The following is a 17,686-nucleotide window of genomic DNA, read 5'->3' as shown; positions in this document are numbered from 1 at the left end:
GGTATCATCTGCGCTACCTGGCGGATTACAAGATGACCACAGGAAATCGGGTAGATGGTTGGGTCTGCTCATGTATGGTAGTCGAAGCTTCTATTGCTGATGGACTGCAGTACAAAACTCTGCTGATGCCAGCACCAAGGGACTAGGGATCAGAGATAAATGGGATTATAGATGTCGGGTAACCTAATTGGTCTATGTGCCTATTGTACATGCACATAGCATAAAGATTAGTAGACCGAGCTGAGCTGATATCCCGCTTCACATGCTCAATGCTCTAGCAATCTACTAAGATCGAATATCCGAACATGACTTGTACTGTATGATTGATTTATTTTATATTGGCGAAACCAGTTGGACCCTACATGTAACACGTACATGTAATGTAGACAGTAGACAGTAGACAGTAGGCAGGACAGGTTCGACATCAAGGTATTGTTTATGGTATGGACAAAAGATAAATCTCTCTCATATCATCCAGTGCCAGGGGGACTGACAGCACGGAGTGCGAAAAAAGGGAAGAAAAATCCAATACAGACAGGAGAAAGGATAAAGGAGTCCCAGTCCAAAAAGACAAAAAGAAAAACGCCCGATGCGCCAGATCCCGACTCATCTCAGAGCCCCTCTTCCATGCGAAATCTATCACCATCGGATCATTTGATCGAGGGAGAAGGTGGGGTAATTCATGAACTCATGGCATGACGGACCGACAGACCGACGGAGCGACAGTGCACATTTTTTTGGAGTAGTTAAGAAAAAGGTAGAGATACGAAAGGAGGAAGTGTATGAGATGCCAGAAGTAACAAATCAAATGTGGAGGGCGGGATAGAGAAGAGAAGGCAGGCGCTTAAGCGGGCTGCTCAAAGCCACGACGGATAACACGACCGAACTGCTCGACGCCGACGCGTTCGCTCTTGACCTCGGAGCGGGCCTCGTTCTCCTTGTTGGTGGGGACGTGGACGGTGGCGCCATCGACCTTCCAGCCGCAGACGTCGGCGACGAACTTGTCCAGAGCGTCGCGGCGCATGTCGAGCCAGGACTCGAGGTTCTCGGCCGTGATGGAGCGGAAGGTCTTGCCGACCTCGACAGCGATGCGGATGCGGACGAGCTCCTCGAAGCCGGCGACGTCGGCGGTCAGATCGGCGTAGAGGTCATCGGAGTTGAGGGTCGACCAGAACTGGGCGTACTGGGCGGACTCAAGGAGGGTGTTGAGGCGGGTGAGCTTCTGCACGGACTCGACAAAGTCGGAGGTCTGGCTGGCGGCTTGGGCTTCGCTGGTGGTGGGGAAGGGCTGGGTGTTTGTTGGGAGGAGGGCGAGGCAGAGCGAAAAGGCCGCGGAGGGGAAGACGGTCAGGGCCTTGGCCAGGATGTTGGTCACGGTGTCGGCTTGGAGGAGGTGAGGGTTGAATTGGAAGCTGGATGGGGTGTTAGCGATTGATTCGTTTTTTTTTTTTTTTTAATGAGTCATATCGCGAGTTGTATGCCATGCTGATTGCAAATGGCTTTGCTTTTCAGCATCTTCACAGGATTTCTCAACATTCCCAAGTATATTATGGGATTGTCAGGTAATAGGAAACGCTTAAAAGATGATCATCACAGAAGCAATTCTCATTCGATATTGACACAACACAATTTTCGAAAGAAATGATTCCAACTCACAGCTTCAGGAGGGCCAGGTTGGCGTAGCAGTCGAATGACCGGTCCTCGCACTGCTGGGCCACATAGTCCTGGAACACGGTGGTGGTCTCGGGGTTGTAGCGGTCGAGGCCACTGAGGATAGCCTCAATGTGGGCGGGCCGAGTTTCACACTTGTCAAAGGCGACCATTTTGATATTACTGAAGGGAGGTGGGAGGTGATGCGGGTCTTTGTCTCTGCGGGATGTTCTTTTTGGTGGGATTTTTGATTGTGGCCCTGTGGTCGGATTAACCTAATTAGGTTGGTTTATCCGAGTTTCTCCGGACTATAAGTACATCATCGAACAAGAGAAATATGGATTGACAACGGAGTACAGGAATATTAAGCTATTCCTTGGAGAGTTATTGGAAAAAGCCAATGGCTGTGATTCGTGTTCAAATAATACATAGAATACATGTCTCTTGAATGTCTCGTGATCGTGATATCTCATCGTAACATAGCGCCAGTCTCAGGTCTGAACGGACGGGCGAACCCCATGATCAGAGACGTCCAAGAGAGAAAACCACCGAAAAATCAAGGCTGCAAAACAAAAACTCCGTGTCTGTGAGACGCTATAGTCTATGCCCATATCCATATCGCAAGAAAACTAGATGTAGAGTGAGCAATGCGAGATTGATCACCTTGCCAAAGCGAATAGAAGCACAGAGAATTGAATATCGAAAAAGACAAGGGGGAAAAAAGAAAAGGTGAAAAAGAAGTGCCTGAGGAAAATAACAGAAACAAAAAGGCAGGCGGGTATCTCATTAAGAGGTTCGTGCAAATGATGAAAAGAAAAGAAAAGTCAGGCCATGACGGGCCGGCGAGGCGCAATGGGGATCGCCTTTGGCTCCGAGGCAATTTCAAGGTTTGACATGTCAAGGTCATTGCCATCGAATTTCTTGTCTTTGGGTTGTCCGGTTGCGGAAACAAGGACCGGCTGAGCGGGATTGGCAGTATCATCGTCACCCATCGTGCTGCAAATGAAGCGCTCCTCGGAAAGAGGAATACCGCCAAACATCGAGCCGAGCTGTTGAAGGAGTGCGACAAAGTGGGCATGTAGTTCAGTAAAGATATATTCATTGCCGACAATTTCAGCCAAGTTGCGGGCGCGGATCTGGCCAGCCGCACGCCGGCCAGCCGGGTCCATGGCACGACCCGTGAGGAAGGATGAGACAGGCGTGTACTGGCGACCGGGCTGTCTTCCCGGGTTGTTTTGCTCATCACGAGTTTTCTCGTCTTCCTGGAAACGCTCTGCAGCAGTAACGATGCTGGCGGCGATGCGACCGAATGCGCGCCAGATGATGGGGCATGCGCGAAATGCTCTTCCGGCATCCCGCCCGGCCAGTGCGACTAGTGCGTAGCTGCGACGCTTGCCGCGGGCCATGGGGTCCGGAAGGCGGAAGATGTAGGCAATCGTGTAGCCTGCGACAGAGTCGCCGAAGCAGATAGGGCCAGAAGAGAGACCTCGGGGCAGGAGCTCGCAGCTCAGAGTGCGGATGGAAGATCGGCGGAGGAGCGCATAGTCGGCCGGTTTCGGCGGCCCGCGCTGAGAGAGGTAAGTATGGATGTGGGTGTGACAGGAGGCATCGGAGGCGACCGATGCAGAGCGCAGTGATTCGGGGGGAGAGGCGTGAGAGTGGAAATCGTGAGAGTCGTCATCCATGTCCGAATGTGTGTTGCCGCATGAGTTGACCAATTCGCGCGAGCGCAACACGGGACTGGTATTGCTCGCTTTGTCGCCGGCACCCTGAGGCAGTTGCTTGCTTACATCGGCGGGTAGCGACAGGCTACAGCTGGCGCAAGTGTCGCCATTCCCGCCACCTCGGTTGGCTTTCTCATCGGGTGAGGCCGGCTGTCCTTTCAAAAAGTACGGGTGGTCTTCAATTCTGGGCGACTTGGAGTCTTCTTTGTGACGAGGCTGTTCAAAGCGAGAATCGGTGGCCGGGGTCCCTTGTGGTGAGTCGGATTCAGGGTGGCATTGCGGGCATGAAAAGGGAAGCACCTGCGAGCAGATGATAGAGGTGGGACCGTGCACCTCACAGAAGTGCGTCAACGAGAGCTGTGGCAAGTCAGTCAAGGCTCAATATACAGAGCAAGAGATACATACAATGAAGTCCATGGTGGGTACCTCAGTCCATTGCTACAGACTGTGGTATGCCCACTAACCTGGTTCCCGGGAAAAAAAGAGGAAGGGGGAGGATGGAGAGGATTAAAAAGGAACAGGGAGATCAAATTCCGACTTTTGCCTTTTTACACATGGAACTCCACTCCCTTCCGGTCACATTCTTTTAGATCCCGTCTCACCCTTACATGTGAGTAAAGACTTATGATCTATCACTTTCCCTTGCCTTTCTTTTGGAGATAAGTACCTAGTATACAGTAGGTTGGATTCCAACCTCTCCGATTTGCCAGGTCAGAAGTTATTCCTTACCTGTTATTTGTTTCTGGGATAATTTCGGATATACTCTGATATTGCCGACGATCCTGAAACGAATCGGGGGGGGGGAATATCGTTTCCATAACGAACAAGGATCGTCTTCAGTACAGTACTCCGTACCGAGTGCATACTCCGCTACGCTTCGAATGTTCCAGGCTCCACCGATGATCATCTCTTACCCGGAGTTGATTTCCACAGCATTATAATTGCCCCGTTCATACGGTTCAACACTACTCCGAAGTACGGAGTATTGTAAGGCGTACTCCAACTTGAAACATACTCAACTTTACCCTGAATTTATCCCGGCTCCCGGCACTCGATTAGTGTGGACGCTATACAGGGGACTGCATTGTTCCGTCCACACATGTTCAGCCCAATCCCCCTCTATACTTTCCAGACCACAATACTTCCCGTCTCTACATAAGTCAACTTAACATACAGGTACCTTGATTTCTAATCACTTGAGGGATTTACAAAAGAAGCCCACCAGAGTGGGCCGGCAGTCCGCAGCGGGACTCCGTTTTCGCCACCAGCACACGACACTTTAACGGTTCGGGGTTTAGTCGCATTCCATCATCTCCACTTCGGCCTTCTGGAATCCTTTTGGCTTTTTCCATGTCTAAAATCGCTCATCTTTACTCCACAAGGCCGTGCCTGACGTAGGACTTATCTCCGAACATAATCAATTACCCAAGTTATAGTGTGAGGCTGACATGGCTGAGACATTGGGCAGCGACTAATATCCCCGACACCAGACGGGAATGATAGTGTAGACATGAGCACACCTGTATCATATCACTTACTGAAACTCGATCTGCGATCGAGCCACGTGGGATGTCCTGCATCTTGATCTGATGAGATTGCTGATCTGTACATAAGTACCTGTACCTGGATCGGTGTACTTCTGATAACAATACACTCAGCTACACGTATCCTCCAAAACCATCATGAGATCCTCAACAAATGTGGCTGGGCTAGACCCAATGCTTGTACGTAAATGAATAATAAACATATGCACCTAGACAGTCTAGTATATCACTTGTGGGCTAGTCCCTCCATTCCAAGGCTACTTTCCACTCTAATTGAATTAGACGCAGCGTGACTGGTTAGAGGCTGCTTCTTTACTCGGCTCAATGAAGGTTAGCTTATACTAACGTTATGCATTTATATTTAGTTAACTCGTGCATGTGTCAAGTCACTCTATAGTATACTTGGCTTAACTTCCACATTCTTTGCGGACTCCCTTTCTTCATGTCTACTCCCACTAGTGATTCACTATCAGCCCCGTAAACGTTCAACGGACTGTTGACCTCCCGGAGATCCGTGCGGTGTCGGCTCCACATATCCTTTGGGGCAGGTCGGAACCGTGGAGTCGGTTGACGAAGCTCCTTTTTCACGGACTTCATCGGCAAGTTCATCCTGTTTGTGGGCTTGGTGGATATTGGATGCGCCCGGTGCTATATATGTATTTCGACTTACAGGTTCTTGGACGGAGCTACCTCGGCATGTGATGTAACGCGCAGGATCGAATATTTGGGTTTCATGATGTTTTTCATTTATTTATTTACTCCGGCGTTGTAACCCAACCGCAGCTGTGGTAACGTTACTGTTCACGGCACCGTTTTCGGCGGAGCTGCCGAGGTAGCTATCTAAGGAATGTGAAATGGACGGGTGGAAAGGTGATTATGAAAACGTCTGACGTGTCTTTGAAGCTACATACACGTTCAATGGATTAGTATGTCTGGTAATGATATCATAGAGGGAAGCGATCATCATAATTGGGCGTGATGGAGGTATGTCTTCGGTCTCAAGATGACTCGACACAGGGAGCGGAAACAACAAGTGCTTCGGTTCGTCGCATGTTGCCGAACTACCCGTAGACGGCAGCAGCCGGATGTTGAACCAAAATCACTAGTCAATCATCATACAGGGCTGACTTGGACGTATGTAAGCTGAGATGCACACCTGGGCAGTCTCGCAGATATCATGTGGCATGAATCTGCTTTTGTTGGCACGCGCTCTCGTCTATTGAATACGGGTAGAATACCTGGGTAACCATTCGTAAATATGTAGTTCCCTTGCTGACCTCGGAGACACGTTCCTCCTTTTCAAGAGGTCATAACTCGTACACATGTGATTCCCTCAAGGGCGATCATCCTTTGGCATGCGGAGGTTCATCATTGACAACATGTTGCCGGCTGGGCCAGAGGCACCAGCTTGGCCTTGAAGAGCCTCCAGCAAATTCTTAGCGAGGTTGATGTTGACATTGTCATCCTCATCATTGTCGTCAGTAGACTTGACAGCCTTGCCTCCAGAGCCGCTTGCTTCTCCAGAGGACAGGTTTTGCGGGCGCCGATTCAAATCGAGAATACCGGTTCCCTGTAACTCGGCCTCCATTCGTCGAGACAACTCCTTGATCTGCTCAGTATCGTCTTCGCCGTCCGAGTCGAGCTCTTCCACTCGCTTGCGAATAGAGTCCGACGAAGACGGCATGCCCATCATTTCTTTCATCATCCTGGCGAACTCCTCTTCGTTGAAAGAGGCATCCTTGTCCTCACCTTCGCTGTCATCTTCCTCTTCCTCTTCCTCTTTGTTTTCATCGATGTCAGAATCCGATCCAAAGTCGTCAATGAAATCGGCTCCATCGAATCCAGCCGAGTTGTCATTCAAAAACTCTTCAAAGCGAGCAACGATGCGCTGAAGGTTCTCCTGGGCACCAGCATCGCCGAAGTTGCCAGCATCTTCGCCCTTTCCCTGACCCCGGCCTTTGAGCTCTGCCTCTAGATCTTCAAAGTTGATATCGAGCCACTTTTCATCGTCTTCGTGCTTGTCCCACTTCTCTAGTATCTCTTTGTCGGTGGGAAGTTCGTCATCACCGGTCTCGACATCCTCAAGAAGCAGCTTCATTTCTCTGACAACAGCCTTGTCTTGGTTCTGAGGATCGTTGAGCAACATCTCAAGACCACATGCAAGTTTCATGCCTGCCTCTGCGCGGTCGTATGTCTTTCGATTTTCAGTCGAAGGCAGCTTGCCTGCCCAGGTGCTTGGGACGGGGAACTCCTGGCTCTTGAGCTGCGCATACCCGACCCGAGTGAACCGGACACTCACGTCAACCAAATCGTCGGGTTTGAAAACCAGACCCGAGGTATCCTTTGCGCGTAGTGGTCGTAAAGCAATTGGATCACGAACGTAGAATGCTTCGACGGCGGGTGAGATGTATGCCGGCTTCTGGTGTAGAAGGTATGCAGCCTTGCGGGGGATTGTAATGATGGCAGAGTGGAGATTCTCGCTGATCTGCTCAGGGTATTTGCGCAGACGATAGAATGCTTCTTCCTGGATTATGGTAGACCGGAGAAGGCGACTGGGTTCGTGTTGGATAATCTTTCGTGCTTCTGGGAGGGTGATCTTTTCGGTAACTTGTCTCTTCGCATCATGCTTCGGCTTAATGATGCGCAGTTCTCCTTGGTTGATCCACACTCGATTGTCTGCGACGTCCGGCTCGATCCACGCTGGGAGCGTTCCCGCGGCTTCAATCAGAAGGAACTCGCCATCGCTGTCTGCCACTTTGACCCAGATATCCTTGTGCCGTTTGGTCAATTCACGTAGGAAGTACACAATGACCCATTCGTCTTCGATGGAGTCGCCATAGTTGGTGCGACCCTGCAGCGAGGTGATCCCTATAACCATACATTTAGCAAGTCTTACAGACAAGAAGATATATTCCGTACCATCTTCCTTTGCGATTTCCAACTTAAAAGCCTCACGCTGCCAAATGTAATCCTTAAGCAGATCCTTGGTCAGATCTGCAGCACTGCGCTGAACCTCAATCAATCGCGCGCGGGTCTCGGCAGCTTCATCGATAACGGCGGGGGCGGGGGAAGGCGGGATATAGTAGATGGAATATTCAACAGCATCGTCGGGGAGCTCTGGCTTCGGGATCGGACGAAAAGTGGATTTGAACCAGGCGATATCCTCCTCGGTGGTCATTTTGGCTGATCGTGTAGAAAGAGAATGACCTCATGGCATTCTCATAAAAAAAGCGGCGAAACTCACATCCCGTGATCAACACGCTAAGCCCAAATAGGCTAGAAATCAACACAGATGCCCACACTAGACCCAACGCGGGAATTCTCCAAAACACGTCCGCAACAGCCCGTAACTGCCCAACGTGAAGTCTGCAACGTTCCTGCTATATGAGGTGATGGTCACACGTTAAATATTTGTGGCCTTGGTTTTCCCCGACAATATGGCCTTCCCCTACATCGACACGCCGCGCACCGAAATCGATGGCAACGCGACTTACCTTACCAACGGGTTTCGCAGCGCGGGGCGAACTCATTTGTCGGCATTGGACTCGGTTGAAAACTCATTTCATACACCGTCCAAGGACAACGATGTGATCAAAGGCTTCGACAAACGCGTCACTCCGCGTGCAGGCGCCTCCAAGGTGAGAAGCGCGTTACGACATCTCCCAGCATCAGGACCCGAGAAAGGAGAATTTACCCCATTGATGAAGAGCGCGACAAAGAACAACTTCCTAAAGACAATGTCTGCGGCTCGAGCAACGGAAGATCCGAAGACCCCCGGTTATCAGCGACAGAATTATCGAAGCAACGCGCACACCCCCGGCTTACCCCCAATGGACATGTCGGACATTTACGAGGAGGATCGGACCATGGAAGATGCAACACCGCTTCCTCAAGCAGCCAGCAGTAGTGCGCAAAGTACACCAATACCTAGAATGGGACGCGACAGCGCAGGAGTCCTTGGTGGTGGTCAGAATATGATGTCGCTCAAGGAGCAAGTACAGGTATGGTGTTCACCATAAAAAAAAACTAGAGATTGGCCGTATGCTGACTTCTATCACTCGACAGGCCATCGACAGACTCCAGAAAGACAATTGGAATCTGAAACTGAAGATCCATTACATGGAGGAACAACTAGAAAAAGCCGGTCCCGAATACAACAACGCCGCTCTCAAAGAGAACACCGAACTCAAGGTGCTGCGAATGACCATGCAACGCGATATCTCCCGATACCAGAAAAGTCTAACGCAGGCGGAGCGCGACCTCGAGGATTATCAAGTGCAGCTTATGGAAATGAAGGAGAAGGCGTGGAAGAGACAAGCCGACGAAACTGTGCAACGCGAAATGGATCTGATGCGCGAAGAGCTTGAATCGCGCGACAATGAACTCCGAGAAGCCCGCGACGAATTGAGACAAGTGAAGGACAGTCAATCACAAGAAACTGACAAACTTCGCGACGAGATCGAAGACTTGGAGGCAAGCTCGAGAGAAAAGGATCGGCTCCTTGAGGAACGGGAAGAAGAGCTGGAGGATTTGAAGCATAATGGCGACAAGGAGGACGGCGCAGCCGCGGAGCTCCAGCTTGAGTTGGATCGCGCTAAGGAGCAGATGCAAGATCTTCAGGACAGCCTTGAACAGGTCAGATCTGAGGCAAGAGAAGCCGACGCCGTCGCCAGAGAAGCCATCGCAGCGAAGGATCGCGCCGAAGAGGATCTGAGAGAGTTGCAAGACGAGATGTCAAACAAATCCTTCACCACTAAAGGATTGAACCGGCAAATGGAGGAGCGAACCGAAAGCCTCGAGCAGGAAGTACATGATCTTCGACAAGAAAATGATGCCCTTAGTGCGGAGCTCGAGAACAAAACGAATATTGCGACTCGCCTGGAACAACGCTATCAAACCATGCAACACGGCCTGGAAGATAACGCCCAGCATCTCGTCCAGGATCTTGACACTGCTAAACGCGAACGCGATCAAGCTCATGACGACTTGAGAAGAACCTCCGCTCGTCTGGAGGAGGCTCTGAACGAAATCCAACGTGCAACAGACGAAAAAGAACTTCTTCAAACTCGCCATCATGCGCTGACCGACGAATCGGGAGGACTGCAAGTTGAACTCGACCGAGCACAATCTAGAATCCGCGAACTTCAGAAGGCTGTTCAAGATGCCACTACTCGCGCCCAGGATGAAGGACACAACACCCGTTGGCAGCACAAGATCGAAATTGAACGATTGCAAGAAGAGATCGAAAACCTCCAGCACGAGATTGAAGAGAAAGAAGGACGCTTCGCAGTTGATCAAAGCCGGTGGGAGAGCAACAAGCGGACCTTGCTATCAGAGAAATCTTGGGCAGAAGATCAAGTGACGGACTTGAAGCGCACCATCGACAGACTTCAGGAGGCCGGTAACTCCTACTCTGGCAAGGAATCCAGGTTGCAGGAGGCCTTTGATGCCGAGAAGAAGCGGAACACTCAAGAAATGGCCATGCTGAACCAGCAAATCCAAGACCTTAAGGATGACCTCGCCAAGACAAGGCGCGATCTTGATGAAAGACAAGACGAACTCCTTGCAGCGAAGCAAGATGTTCGAGTATCTCGCCGCGAAGAGCAAACTCTCCAGGATAAAGTGCGAGCATTGGAAGACGAAGTTGTTGTGCTACAGTCAAGCCTGGCAGACGAACAAGAGCTCGCCAAGGGCCGACAGAACAACACGCCTGAATTGGAAAAAATCATGGAGAAAACAATTGCTGAACGACAAAAGCTTCGCGATGAGCTTGCGAATGCTCATGTTGAGCTCTACGACCTAAAGACATCAGTGGAGGAGATGGAAGTCGAGCGTGCTGAGCTTCAGGCACAGCTTGAACGAGTCCAGAGTGCAGATGAAACCACTCGTTTTGACCGCGATAAGCTTGAATTACGCAAAACAACAACACGACTTGAGAATGAGCTTAACGCACTACGAGACGCCAAGACAACGCTCGAACACCAGCTTGTTTCTGAGAGTGAGCGGTTCGCCGAAGAGGAAGGCCGTTTCTCTGCCGAGATCGATCGCCTCCAAGACAAACTGCTTGCAGGCTCAGGCAATCGGGACCGTGAACTTACTACAGCCAAGACCAAGGTTCAGCGCTTGGAACGTCGGGTTCAAGAACTCGAAGCCATGATCGAGCAACAGCCCATTGTAGAAAACGAGCAATCCGGGGCACATGGAGATCTCTCTCTGCTTCGACACAACCTGGACGAGGCTCGAAAACGCGAAAAGATTCTGCTTCAGCGTGAATCCAAGCAGAAGTCTTCCGCACAAAATTACAAGTCCCGAATTGAGGAGCTAGAGAAGGATCTTCATGAGGCGATGATGAACAAGTTTGATTCAAATTCCCCGCATAATTCACCCTCCAACAAACTTCATGACGAGCTACGCACTCTACGAAAGCAAGTGGCTGAAGCACACCGGTCTCTCCAGAAAGCGACTGCCAAGAACCGTGAACTGGAGCGCGCTGCAATGAAAGAAGAAGACCAAAAGGACTTCCATGAGCTACTTAGGTCTTCTACTCTCGAGGCCGAATCGCTAGCGCTGAAGCTTTCTGAACGTGAAGGACGTCTCAACGAATTGAAGAAGCATGTTCTCCGCATTCGCGAGGAACGAGATGCTCACAGACGAGAGGCCGAGGCAGCAAGCAGCAATCTCGATGTGTTACAACAACGTCTTGAAGAAGCCCTAACGAAAAATACTCACCTCAAGTCAAGCAACAAGACCAAGCATGAGAAGGAGATGCGAGGTCTAGGCAAGGAGATCATTTGGCTCCGTGCTCGCTTACAACGGGAGGAGAAGTTCCGACGTGACTTGGCCTGGAGTAAGGGCCTGATGGAACTCGGTGAACGTGTTCGGGTGGCATGGTTCGTGATCCCATTTATCCAAATTTCACCCTACATAGCTAACATTTTATTCACAGCAACGACGCCGATCTACGCATGATCTCTGAGATGGGCGTACAGGCCCGTGACCGTACTCCTACTCACACCCCACGCCACAAGTTAAGATCTGCTATTTCACTAGTGAGAGCTGCTGTTCGCATGCAGAAGATGAGCAGTGATTGGAAGCGGACTAAGAAGCTAGGCGAGGGCTTGAAGCGGGCCAAGACCGAGATGCTTAAGCGTCGGGATGGCTCGAACAAGAGTTCGCTTGGGCAGTAGATGCTGAAAGCATCGTGTGTGGCATCCTGTTATGATTTTTGTCTTTAGTTCTTCCAGCGTCGATCTTTTGCCATGAGAGATTCCCCCGACATGTCTTGCAAGTATAGCAGGTTTTCCTTTTCTTTTCCTCTTTTTCAAACTGTTGTTTTCCTTGTCTTTCGCGATTTTTTCAGCACTGGGGCGTTAAGGGCTGGCTTTGCATTTGCCTGTTGACTATTTGTGCATAGTCATCCTGACGAGGAATCGGATGAACCGGGTACGAGTATTCTTAGTTGTGTCTGTCAGAAATTGAGCCTCATTTGACATTGTCTATACCTGCATACGAACGCACAAGCCCTTTGAAACTTTGAAGTATGCTCGTGCCATATCAAACTCATAGCCAACAACGAATGGTAGCCACGTATTTGATAGCGTACACAACCACAAACAGCCATAGCTTTCGAAGGATGTACTATACTGTATGCACCACTCTCGCGCTCTTTGTTATAGAAGGACCCGTGGGAGAATAGACAGAAGAAATATTTGCTCAAACAACGCCGCACCGTTGCCAAAAGTTGATAATACGCTTCTAAACACCAAACTCTTCGGAGACACCCACCCATAGCCACAGGAATCCGAGATGAAGCAAGCATTGACAGGAGAGAAACAAAAGGAAAACAAAGAGAAAGAAACACGAGACAGTCATGGAGAGATATGGGCACAGATATGAAATGAAGTACAGTATTTTATTTCCATCCTCGCAAGAACTTTGGAATTTCATGACGATTACCCGGGATGGAATGAATGTCTGAAGCTGTCGATACGTTGGTGGGAATATTCATATCAGTTGAGACGGCGCGATCGATTAGGCACCCTCACTGCCGAATTCTTGGGTCCATTCGGAATTCCTCGTGAGGTCTTCTCCGCTGACGGTTGGTCGGGAGTTTTTGACTGCCTTGATGAAGTCCTTTAAGACGAGTGGGGGCTCCAGGAGCTTCTCTGCATCAACATTGAGCCAGCTCATCTCCATTGCGCCTGCGTCTCCTGGTGAGCAGGGGGTGAGTTTCTCTTCGCCTTCAACCAAAACCTGTAACAAGGGGGGTTAGTTACGTATTGTAGATTGGGTGAGAAGTGGGTACAGACCTTCTTATAATGTGTTGCTCCTTGGATCTTACGGATTGGCTGCATCAATGCGTCTTGCACGGCGATACTAATATCACTGCCGGAGTAGCCCTCGCTCAGATCGGCTAGTTGGCGATAGTCAGCTTGGGACATTTGGCACGGCGTGGAGCCCACGGCCAGCATGAACATCTTCATTCGTGCGTTGACGTCTGGCAGACTGATGTGTACTCGGCGTTGGAATCGTCGTCGGATGGCAGCATCAAGTTGCCAGGGGATATTAGTTGCGCCTAGAATCAGGACGCCCTTTGAGTCTTTGCCGACACCATCCATCTGTACAAGCAACTCGGTTTTGATACGTCGAGATGCCTCGGACTCTCCTTCGCCACGAGGTCCGCACAGAGCGTCAACTTCGTCAATGAAAATAATGGCGGGCTTGTTTTCACGGGCCATATTAAACAGCTGCTTGACAAGTCTGGATGCGAGTTAGTATGCAACTTCAGTGCTCGGCCGGTAATCATTATCGCCTACCGTTCACTCTCTCCCATCCACTTCGATACCAAGTCACTACTGCTGACACTGAAGAATGTACTGTTTGCTTCTGTTGCAACCGCTTTGGCGAGATAAGACTTTCCAGTACCAGGGGGACCGTAAAGCAAGATACCCTTCCAGGGTTGCCGCTTGCCGGTGAAGAGGTGAGGAAACTTGATAGGAAGAATGACAGCTTCCTTCAAAGCTTCCTTTGCATTTTCCAGACCTGCAACATCCTCCCATTTCACGTTTGGCTTGTCGGACAGGATAGCGCCTTGAAGTGCTGACCGGAGCTTTTTCGATTCCGCATCCTCGCCATTATCATCATCTTCCTTCCTGTTTGGACGACAACTGTCAGCGGATGAACACAAGTAGATAGCTCAATGGTCAGCCTGGCTAAGACGCAACAATTAAACCGACAGAGCAGGACCAAGCCCAGCCAAAAGAGAAGAGGTCGAATACATACCCTCCCTTCCCACTACCTTGCGCCACCTTGCCATTTGCGCCAACAGCGCTTGGTTTTTTCCGATCATCAGCCAAGTGGTTCTTAAGCTTCTCCGCGCGATCCATGTACTCGCCGGCTTTTGCACGGATCATCTCCTTGGACTTGGGGTTCTTCTCCCATTTCAAAGCCAGCATGAACAACTCCAGTGCGGAATAGTACATCTGATAAGCCTTTTCGTACTCGCCCTCATTGTCATTCTCGATTGCCTTCTTGACCGTATCGATCGCCCGCCCCAGGAAGTCCGTATTGCTCATGATGGCAAAGCGTGTCGGCGTGGGTTCGGAGAGGCAAGTGAACCGCGGAGGCAGACGTAAAGCGGGGAGAGAAGAGGGGAGGGTCTCGTGGGCAGGCCAAGGCTAGATGGATAGGGACGTGCAAGTAGTGATTACTAGGAAATCAGTAAAGAAGGAAATCGAAGGCAAGTATCGGCGCAAAAACAGCCGGTTGGATGGAATTGGAGAGGGGAGAGGGAGAGTGGAAGTTGTTTACGGGCGGGCAGGTCGATCGATTTTCCCTCCTCTCACTTCACCTCCAACTTCACCATGGATCCCCAGAAACAGCTTCAGGCGCTCACGGAAGAGTTCCAGGGCATGCAGACCGGTTTGTCTACTTTATACTTGCTATCTCTGGTGGCAGCTACTGACTTTTGCCCCGCACAGAGCTCGAAGGGTTGGTCGATGCCCGTCAGAAACTTGAATCGCAGCAGCAGGAGAACCAGGGTGTGCAGAGCGAGTTTGCTCAGCTGGACGATGAATCCAATATCTTCAAGCTTGTCGGCCCGGTCCTGCTGAAGCAGGACAAGACCGAGGCTACCATGGCCGTCAACGGTCGTCTGGAATTCATTGAGAAGGAGATGTATGTGCCACTGCTCCGAACCGGCTAATATGGATGCTGATTGTGAAATTATAGCAAGCGAATTGAAGGCGAGATCGATGCGACACAGGACAAGAGCGAGACCAAGCGTGCAGAGGTAAGGCGCACTATCAACCTCCCCACTATAGGCATATTTTGACGTTCCCCTCCAGATCATGCAATTCCAGAGCCAGATTCAACAGCAGCAGCAGGCTGCGGCCGCTCAGGCTTCTGCTTGAGCTTGAAACAACAGAACCTAGAAGCGAAGGAGATGTCACCAAAAGATGCGATAAATGACGCACCATGAAGCCGGCGGCAGATGGGACTAGAGTCCAACCAGTTCACTGCGTTTTAGCACCCACATTTCGCAGCTGTGATCCATCTTGACTCAGTGAGATATCGAAAACGGCGCATGGGCGTTGAGCGTCCAGTTTTGATGAATCGGGATACCCTAGCATATGGGGAAGTGTGATCTGTACAGGTGCCTCGACACCAGAATGGCGCATGGATTAGGTTGAAGATATACCCATCAAAATTTCATTTCAATACTAAAGAGATCTGTGGATTACGACTGCATCATCCTGAGGGTTGAGTCTACTCCGAAGACTATACTTCACTCCGAACTAAAAAGCAATATGGTTTATATTGACAGAACTAGTTTCTATTCATTGTATCATGATCAACGTTTATTTGCGAGAATTCGTATTTAAGCCTTGACGAGCAGATTCTCGCCAGACATCTCCTCGGGCTGTTCAATGCCCATGGCAGCGAGAACGGTGGGGGCAACGTCACCCAGAACACCGCCCTTCTTCAGACTCCAGCTCTCGGGGGCGTTGGCCATAACGAATGGAACCTTGTTAAGAGTGTGGGAGGTCTTGGGGGTGCCCTTCTCGTTGAGCATCTCCTCAGCGTTTCTATAGGCATCGGTTAACAAAGAATTCCCACGAAATCGAAGTAGGTGGGATAACTTACCCGTGATCGGCGGTAATGAATAGAACGTAGTTGTTTTTCTTGCATGCCTCGTAGATCTCCCCGATGGCCTTGTCGGTGGCAGTAACACCCTGGATGGCGGCCTCGTACACACCGGTGTGACCAACCATGTCAGGAGGAGCGAAGTTGTTCATGACGAAGTCGAACTTGTCCTCGCCAAGGCGCTCAGCCATCTTGGTACCAACGGCAGCGGCGCTCATCTTGGGGTCAAGATCGTAGGTAGCAACACGGGGCGAGGGAATCATGTCGCGAACCTCGCCGGGGAACTGCTTCTCAACACCACCGTTGAAAAAGAATGTAACGTGAGCGTACTTCTCAGTCTCAGCAATGTGGCACTGCTGGAGGTTCTTCTTGCCGAGCCACTCAGACAGAACGTTACCCATCTTTTGCGGGGGGAAGGCAACATCAAAGGTGTAGTCGGTCTTATACTGGGTCATGGTGGTGAGGGAAATGTTCTTGGGGTAGGTGAAATCGGGGGTAGGGGAGCGGTCGTAGTCACCCAGGAGTTGAGTGATCTCACGGACACGGTCAGAACGGTAGTTGAAGAAGAAGAGGGTATCATCGTCTATGCTCGGTTAATATCATGATATCGACTCATGTGTATAGCTTAAACGTACCCTGGATACGGCGCTCCTTGCCACCAACAATGATGGGCTTCAGGAACTCGTCGTTCTCGCCCTTCTCGTAGCGCTCCTTGATGGTCTTGAGAGGATCCTCGCTGGCCTCGCCCTCACCAGTGACCAGACCCTTCAGGCCAACCTCGACACGCTCCCAGCGCTTGTCGCGGTCCATGATGTAGTAGCGGCCAACAACAGTGGCAATGGCACCGGTACCGAGCTCCTGGGTCTTCTCAAGGAGCTGCTGCATGTACTTGTCGGCACTCTTAGGGTCGGTGTCACGTCCATCACCGAAAAAGTGGATGAAGACCTGGGGGATCTGCATCTCCTTGGCGACCTCGAGCAGAGAGAAGAGGTGAGTGATGTTGGAGTGAACACCACCGTCGGAGACCAGACCGCACAGGTGCAGACGTCCATTGCCCTCCTTCGCACGGGTGAAGGCCTTGGCAATGTTGGCAACCTTGCCCATCTCACCCTTCTTCATGGTCTGGTCAATGCGAACACTGTCCTGCCAGACAACACGGCCGGCACCAATGTTCAGGTGACCGACTTCACTGTTGCCCATCAGGCCCTCAGGAAGACCGACGGCGAGGGATGAGGCATCTAGCTCGGAGAAGCCCTGGGCTGTCTTGGAGTTAGGCTCGGAGAAGCCAGACATGTATGGAGTCTCGGCGGCGGCGATGGCATCACCCTGGGGCGGGGAGTTAGGGCCCGCGATACCCCAGCCATCAATGACAACTGCATGACATTAGTGTTTGTTTTGAGGACCTGGGGGGTAGTCGATCTTACTCAAAGCAACTTTCTGGTCGACCGAAGCCATGGTGGGGTTGTATATGTCTGAATGACCTATAAACACCGATTAATTGACTTTCAAGGATATTATAACCCTATATGGGTGATAATGCCGGATTGCTTACCAACAGACTGATGATGAGAGGAGAAAGAGAACAGGAGAGAAACGCAAAAACTGGCCGGTGAGGAGGGGCAT

General features: G+C 50.8%; 7 protein-coding genes across 7 annotated transcripts; 2 read left to right on the top strand and 5 right to left on the bottom strand.

The window, feature by feature from the left end:
• Nucleotides 1-844: 844 nt before the first annotated feature.
• N7508_008920 (CSN8/PSMD8/EIF3K family protein) lies at nucleotides 845-1,823 on the bottom strand (the record flags this gene model as incomplete). The annotated part of the gene is made up of 2 exons (XM_058466983.1): nucleotides 845-1,412; nucleotides 1,657-1,823. The coding sequence occupies 2 exons, from the start codon at nucleotides 1,821-1,823 to the stop codon at nucleotides 845-847; spliced, it is 735 nt and encodes a 244-aa protein (XP_058314829.1).
• Nucleotides 1,824-2,474: 651 nt separating this feature from the next.
• N7508_008919 (folliculin domain-containing protein) lies at nucleotides 2,475-3,791 on the bottom strand (the record flags this gene model as incomplete). The annotated part of the gene is made up of 2 exons (XM_058466982.1): nucleotides 2,475-3,731; nucleotides 3,780-3,791. 2 exons carry the CDS (start codon nucleotides 3,789-3,791, stop codon nucleotides 2,475-2,477), a joined length of 1,269 nt encoding a protein of 422 aa, XP_058314828.1.
• A 2,460-nt stretch (nucleotides 3,792-6,251) lies between these two features.
• N7508_008918 (putative regulatory factor Sgt1) lies at nucleotides 6,252-8,096 on the bottom strand (the record flags this gene model as incomplete). The annotated part of the gene is made up of 2 exons (XM_058466981.1): nucleotides 6,252-7,786; nucleotides 7,838-8,096. 2 exons carry the CDS (start codon nucleotides 8,094-8,096, stop codon nucleotides 6,252-6,254), a joined length of 1,794 nt encoding a protein of 597 aa, XP_058314827.1.
• A 259-nt stretch (nucleotides 8,097-8,355) lies between these two features.
• Nucleotides 8,356-12,105, top strand: N7508_008917 (putative spindle-pole body protein (Pcp1); the record flags this gene model as incomplete). Its single annotated transcript, XM_058466980.1, has 3 exons — nucleotides 8,356-8,919; nucleotides 8,984-11,808; nucleotides 11,865-12,105. The coding sequence occupies 3 exons, from the start codon at nucleotides 8,356-8,358 to the stop codon at nucleotides 12,103-12,105; spliced, it is 3,630 nt and encodes a 1,209-aa protein (XP_058314826.1).
• Nucleotides 12,106-12,949: 844 nt separating this feature from the next.
• On the bottom strand, nucleotides 12,950-14,493 carry N7508_008916 (AAA family ATPase VPS4; the record flags this gene model as incomplete). Its single annotated transcript, XM_058466979.1, has 4 exons — nucleotides 12,950-13,171; nucleotides 13,228-13,678; nucleotides 13,735-14,070; nucleotides 14,201-14,493. 4 exons carry the CDS (start codon nucleotides 14,491-14,493, stop codon nucleotides 12,950-12,952), a joined length of 1,302 nt encoding a protein of 433 aa, XP_058314825.1.
• A 288-nt stretch (nucleotides 14,494-14,781) lies between these two features.
• On the top strand, nucleotides 14,782-15,330 carry N7508_008915 (tubulin-binding prefolding complex subunit YKE2; the record flags this gene model as incomplete). The annotated part of the gene is made up of 4 exons (XM_058466978.1): nucleotides 14,782-14,839; nucleotides 14,899-15,094; nucleotides 15,149-15,209; nucleotides 15,265-15,330. 4 exons carry the CDS (start codon nucleotides 14,782-14,784, stop codon nucleotides 15,328-15,330), a joined length of 381 nt encoding a protein of 126 aa, XP_058314824.1.
• A 467-nt stretch (nucleotides 15,331-15,797) lies between these two features.
• Nucleotides 15,798-17,518, bottom strand: N7508_008914 (phosphoglycerate mutase, 2,3-bisphosphoglycerate-independent; the record flags this gene model as incomplete). The annotated part of the gene is made up of 4 exons (XM_058466977.1): nucleotides 15,798-16,005; nucleotides 16,064-16,646; nucleotides 16,699-17,436; nucleotides 17,488-17,518. 4 exons carry the CDS (start codon nucleotides 17,516-17,518, stop codon nucleotides 15,798-15,800), a joined length of 1,560 nt encoding a protein of 519 aa, XP_058314823.1.
• Between the last annotated feature and the right edge of the window lie 168 nt (nucleotides 17,519-17,686).

This window comes from Penicillium antarcticum (genome assembly GCF_028974205.1).
Source record: "Penicillium antarcticum strain IBT 31339 chromosome Unknown utg000009l_segment0_segment0, whole genome shotgun sequence".
In the NCBI taxonomy this organism is placed as follows: Eukaryota; Fungi; Ascomycota; class Eurotiomycetes; order Eurotiales; family Aspergillaceae; genus Penicillium; species Penicillium antarcticum.
The sequence above is the reverse complement of the archived record's forward strand: the minus strand, read 5'-3'. Positions and strand labels throughout refer to the sequence as shown.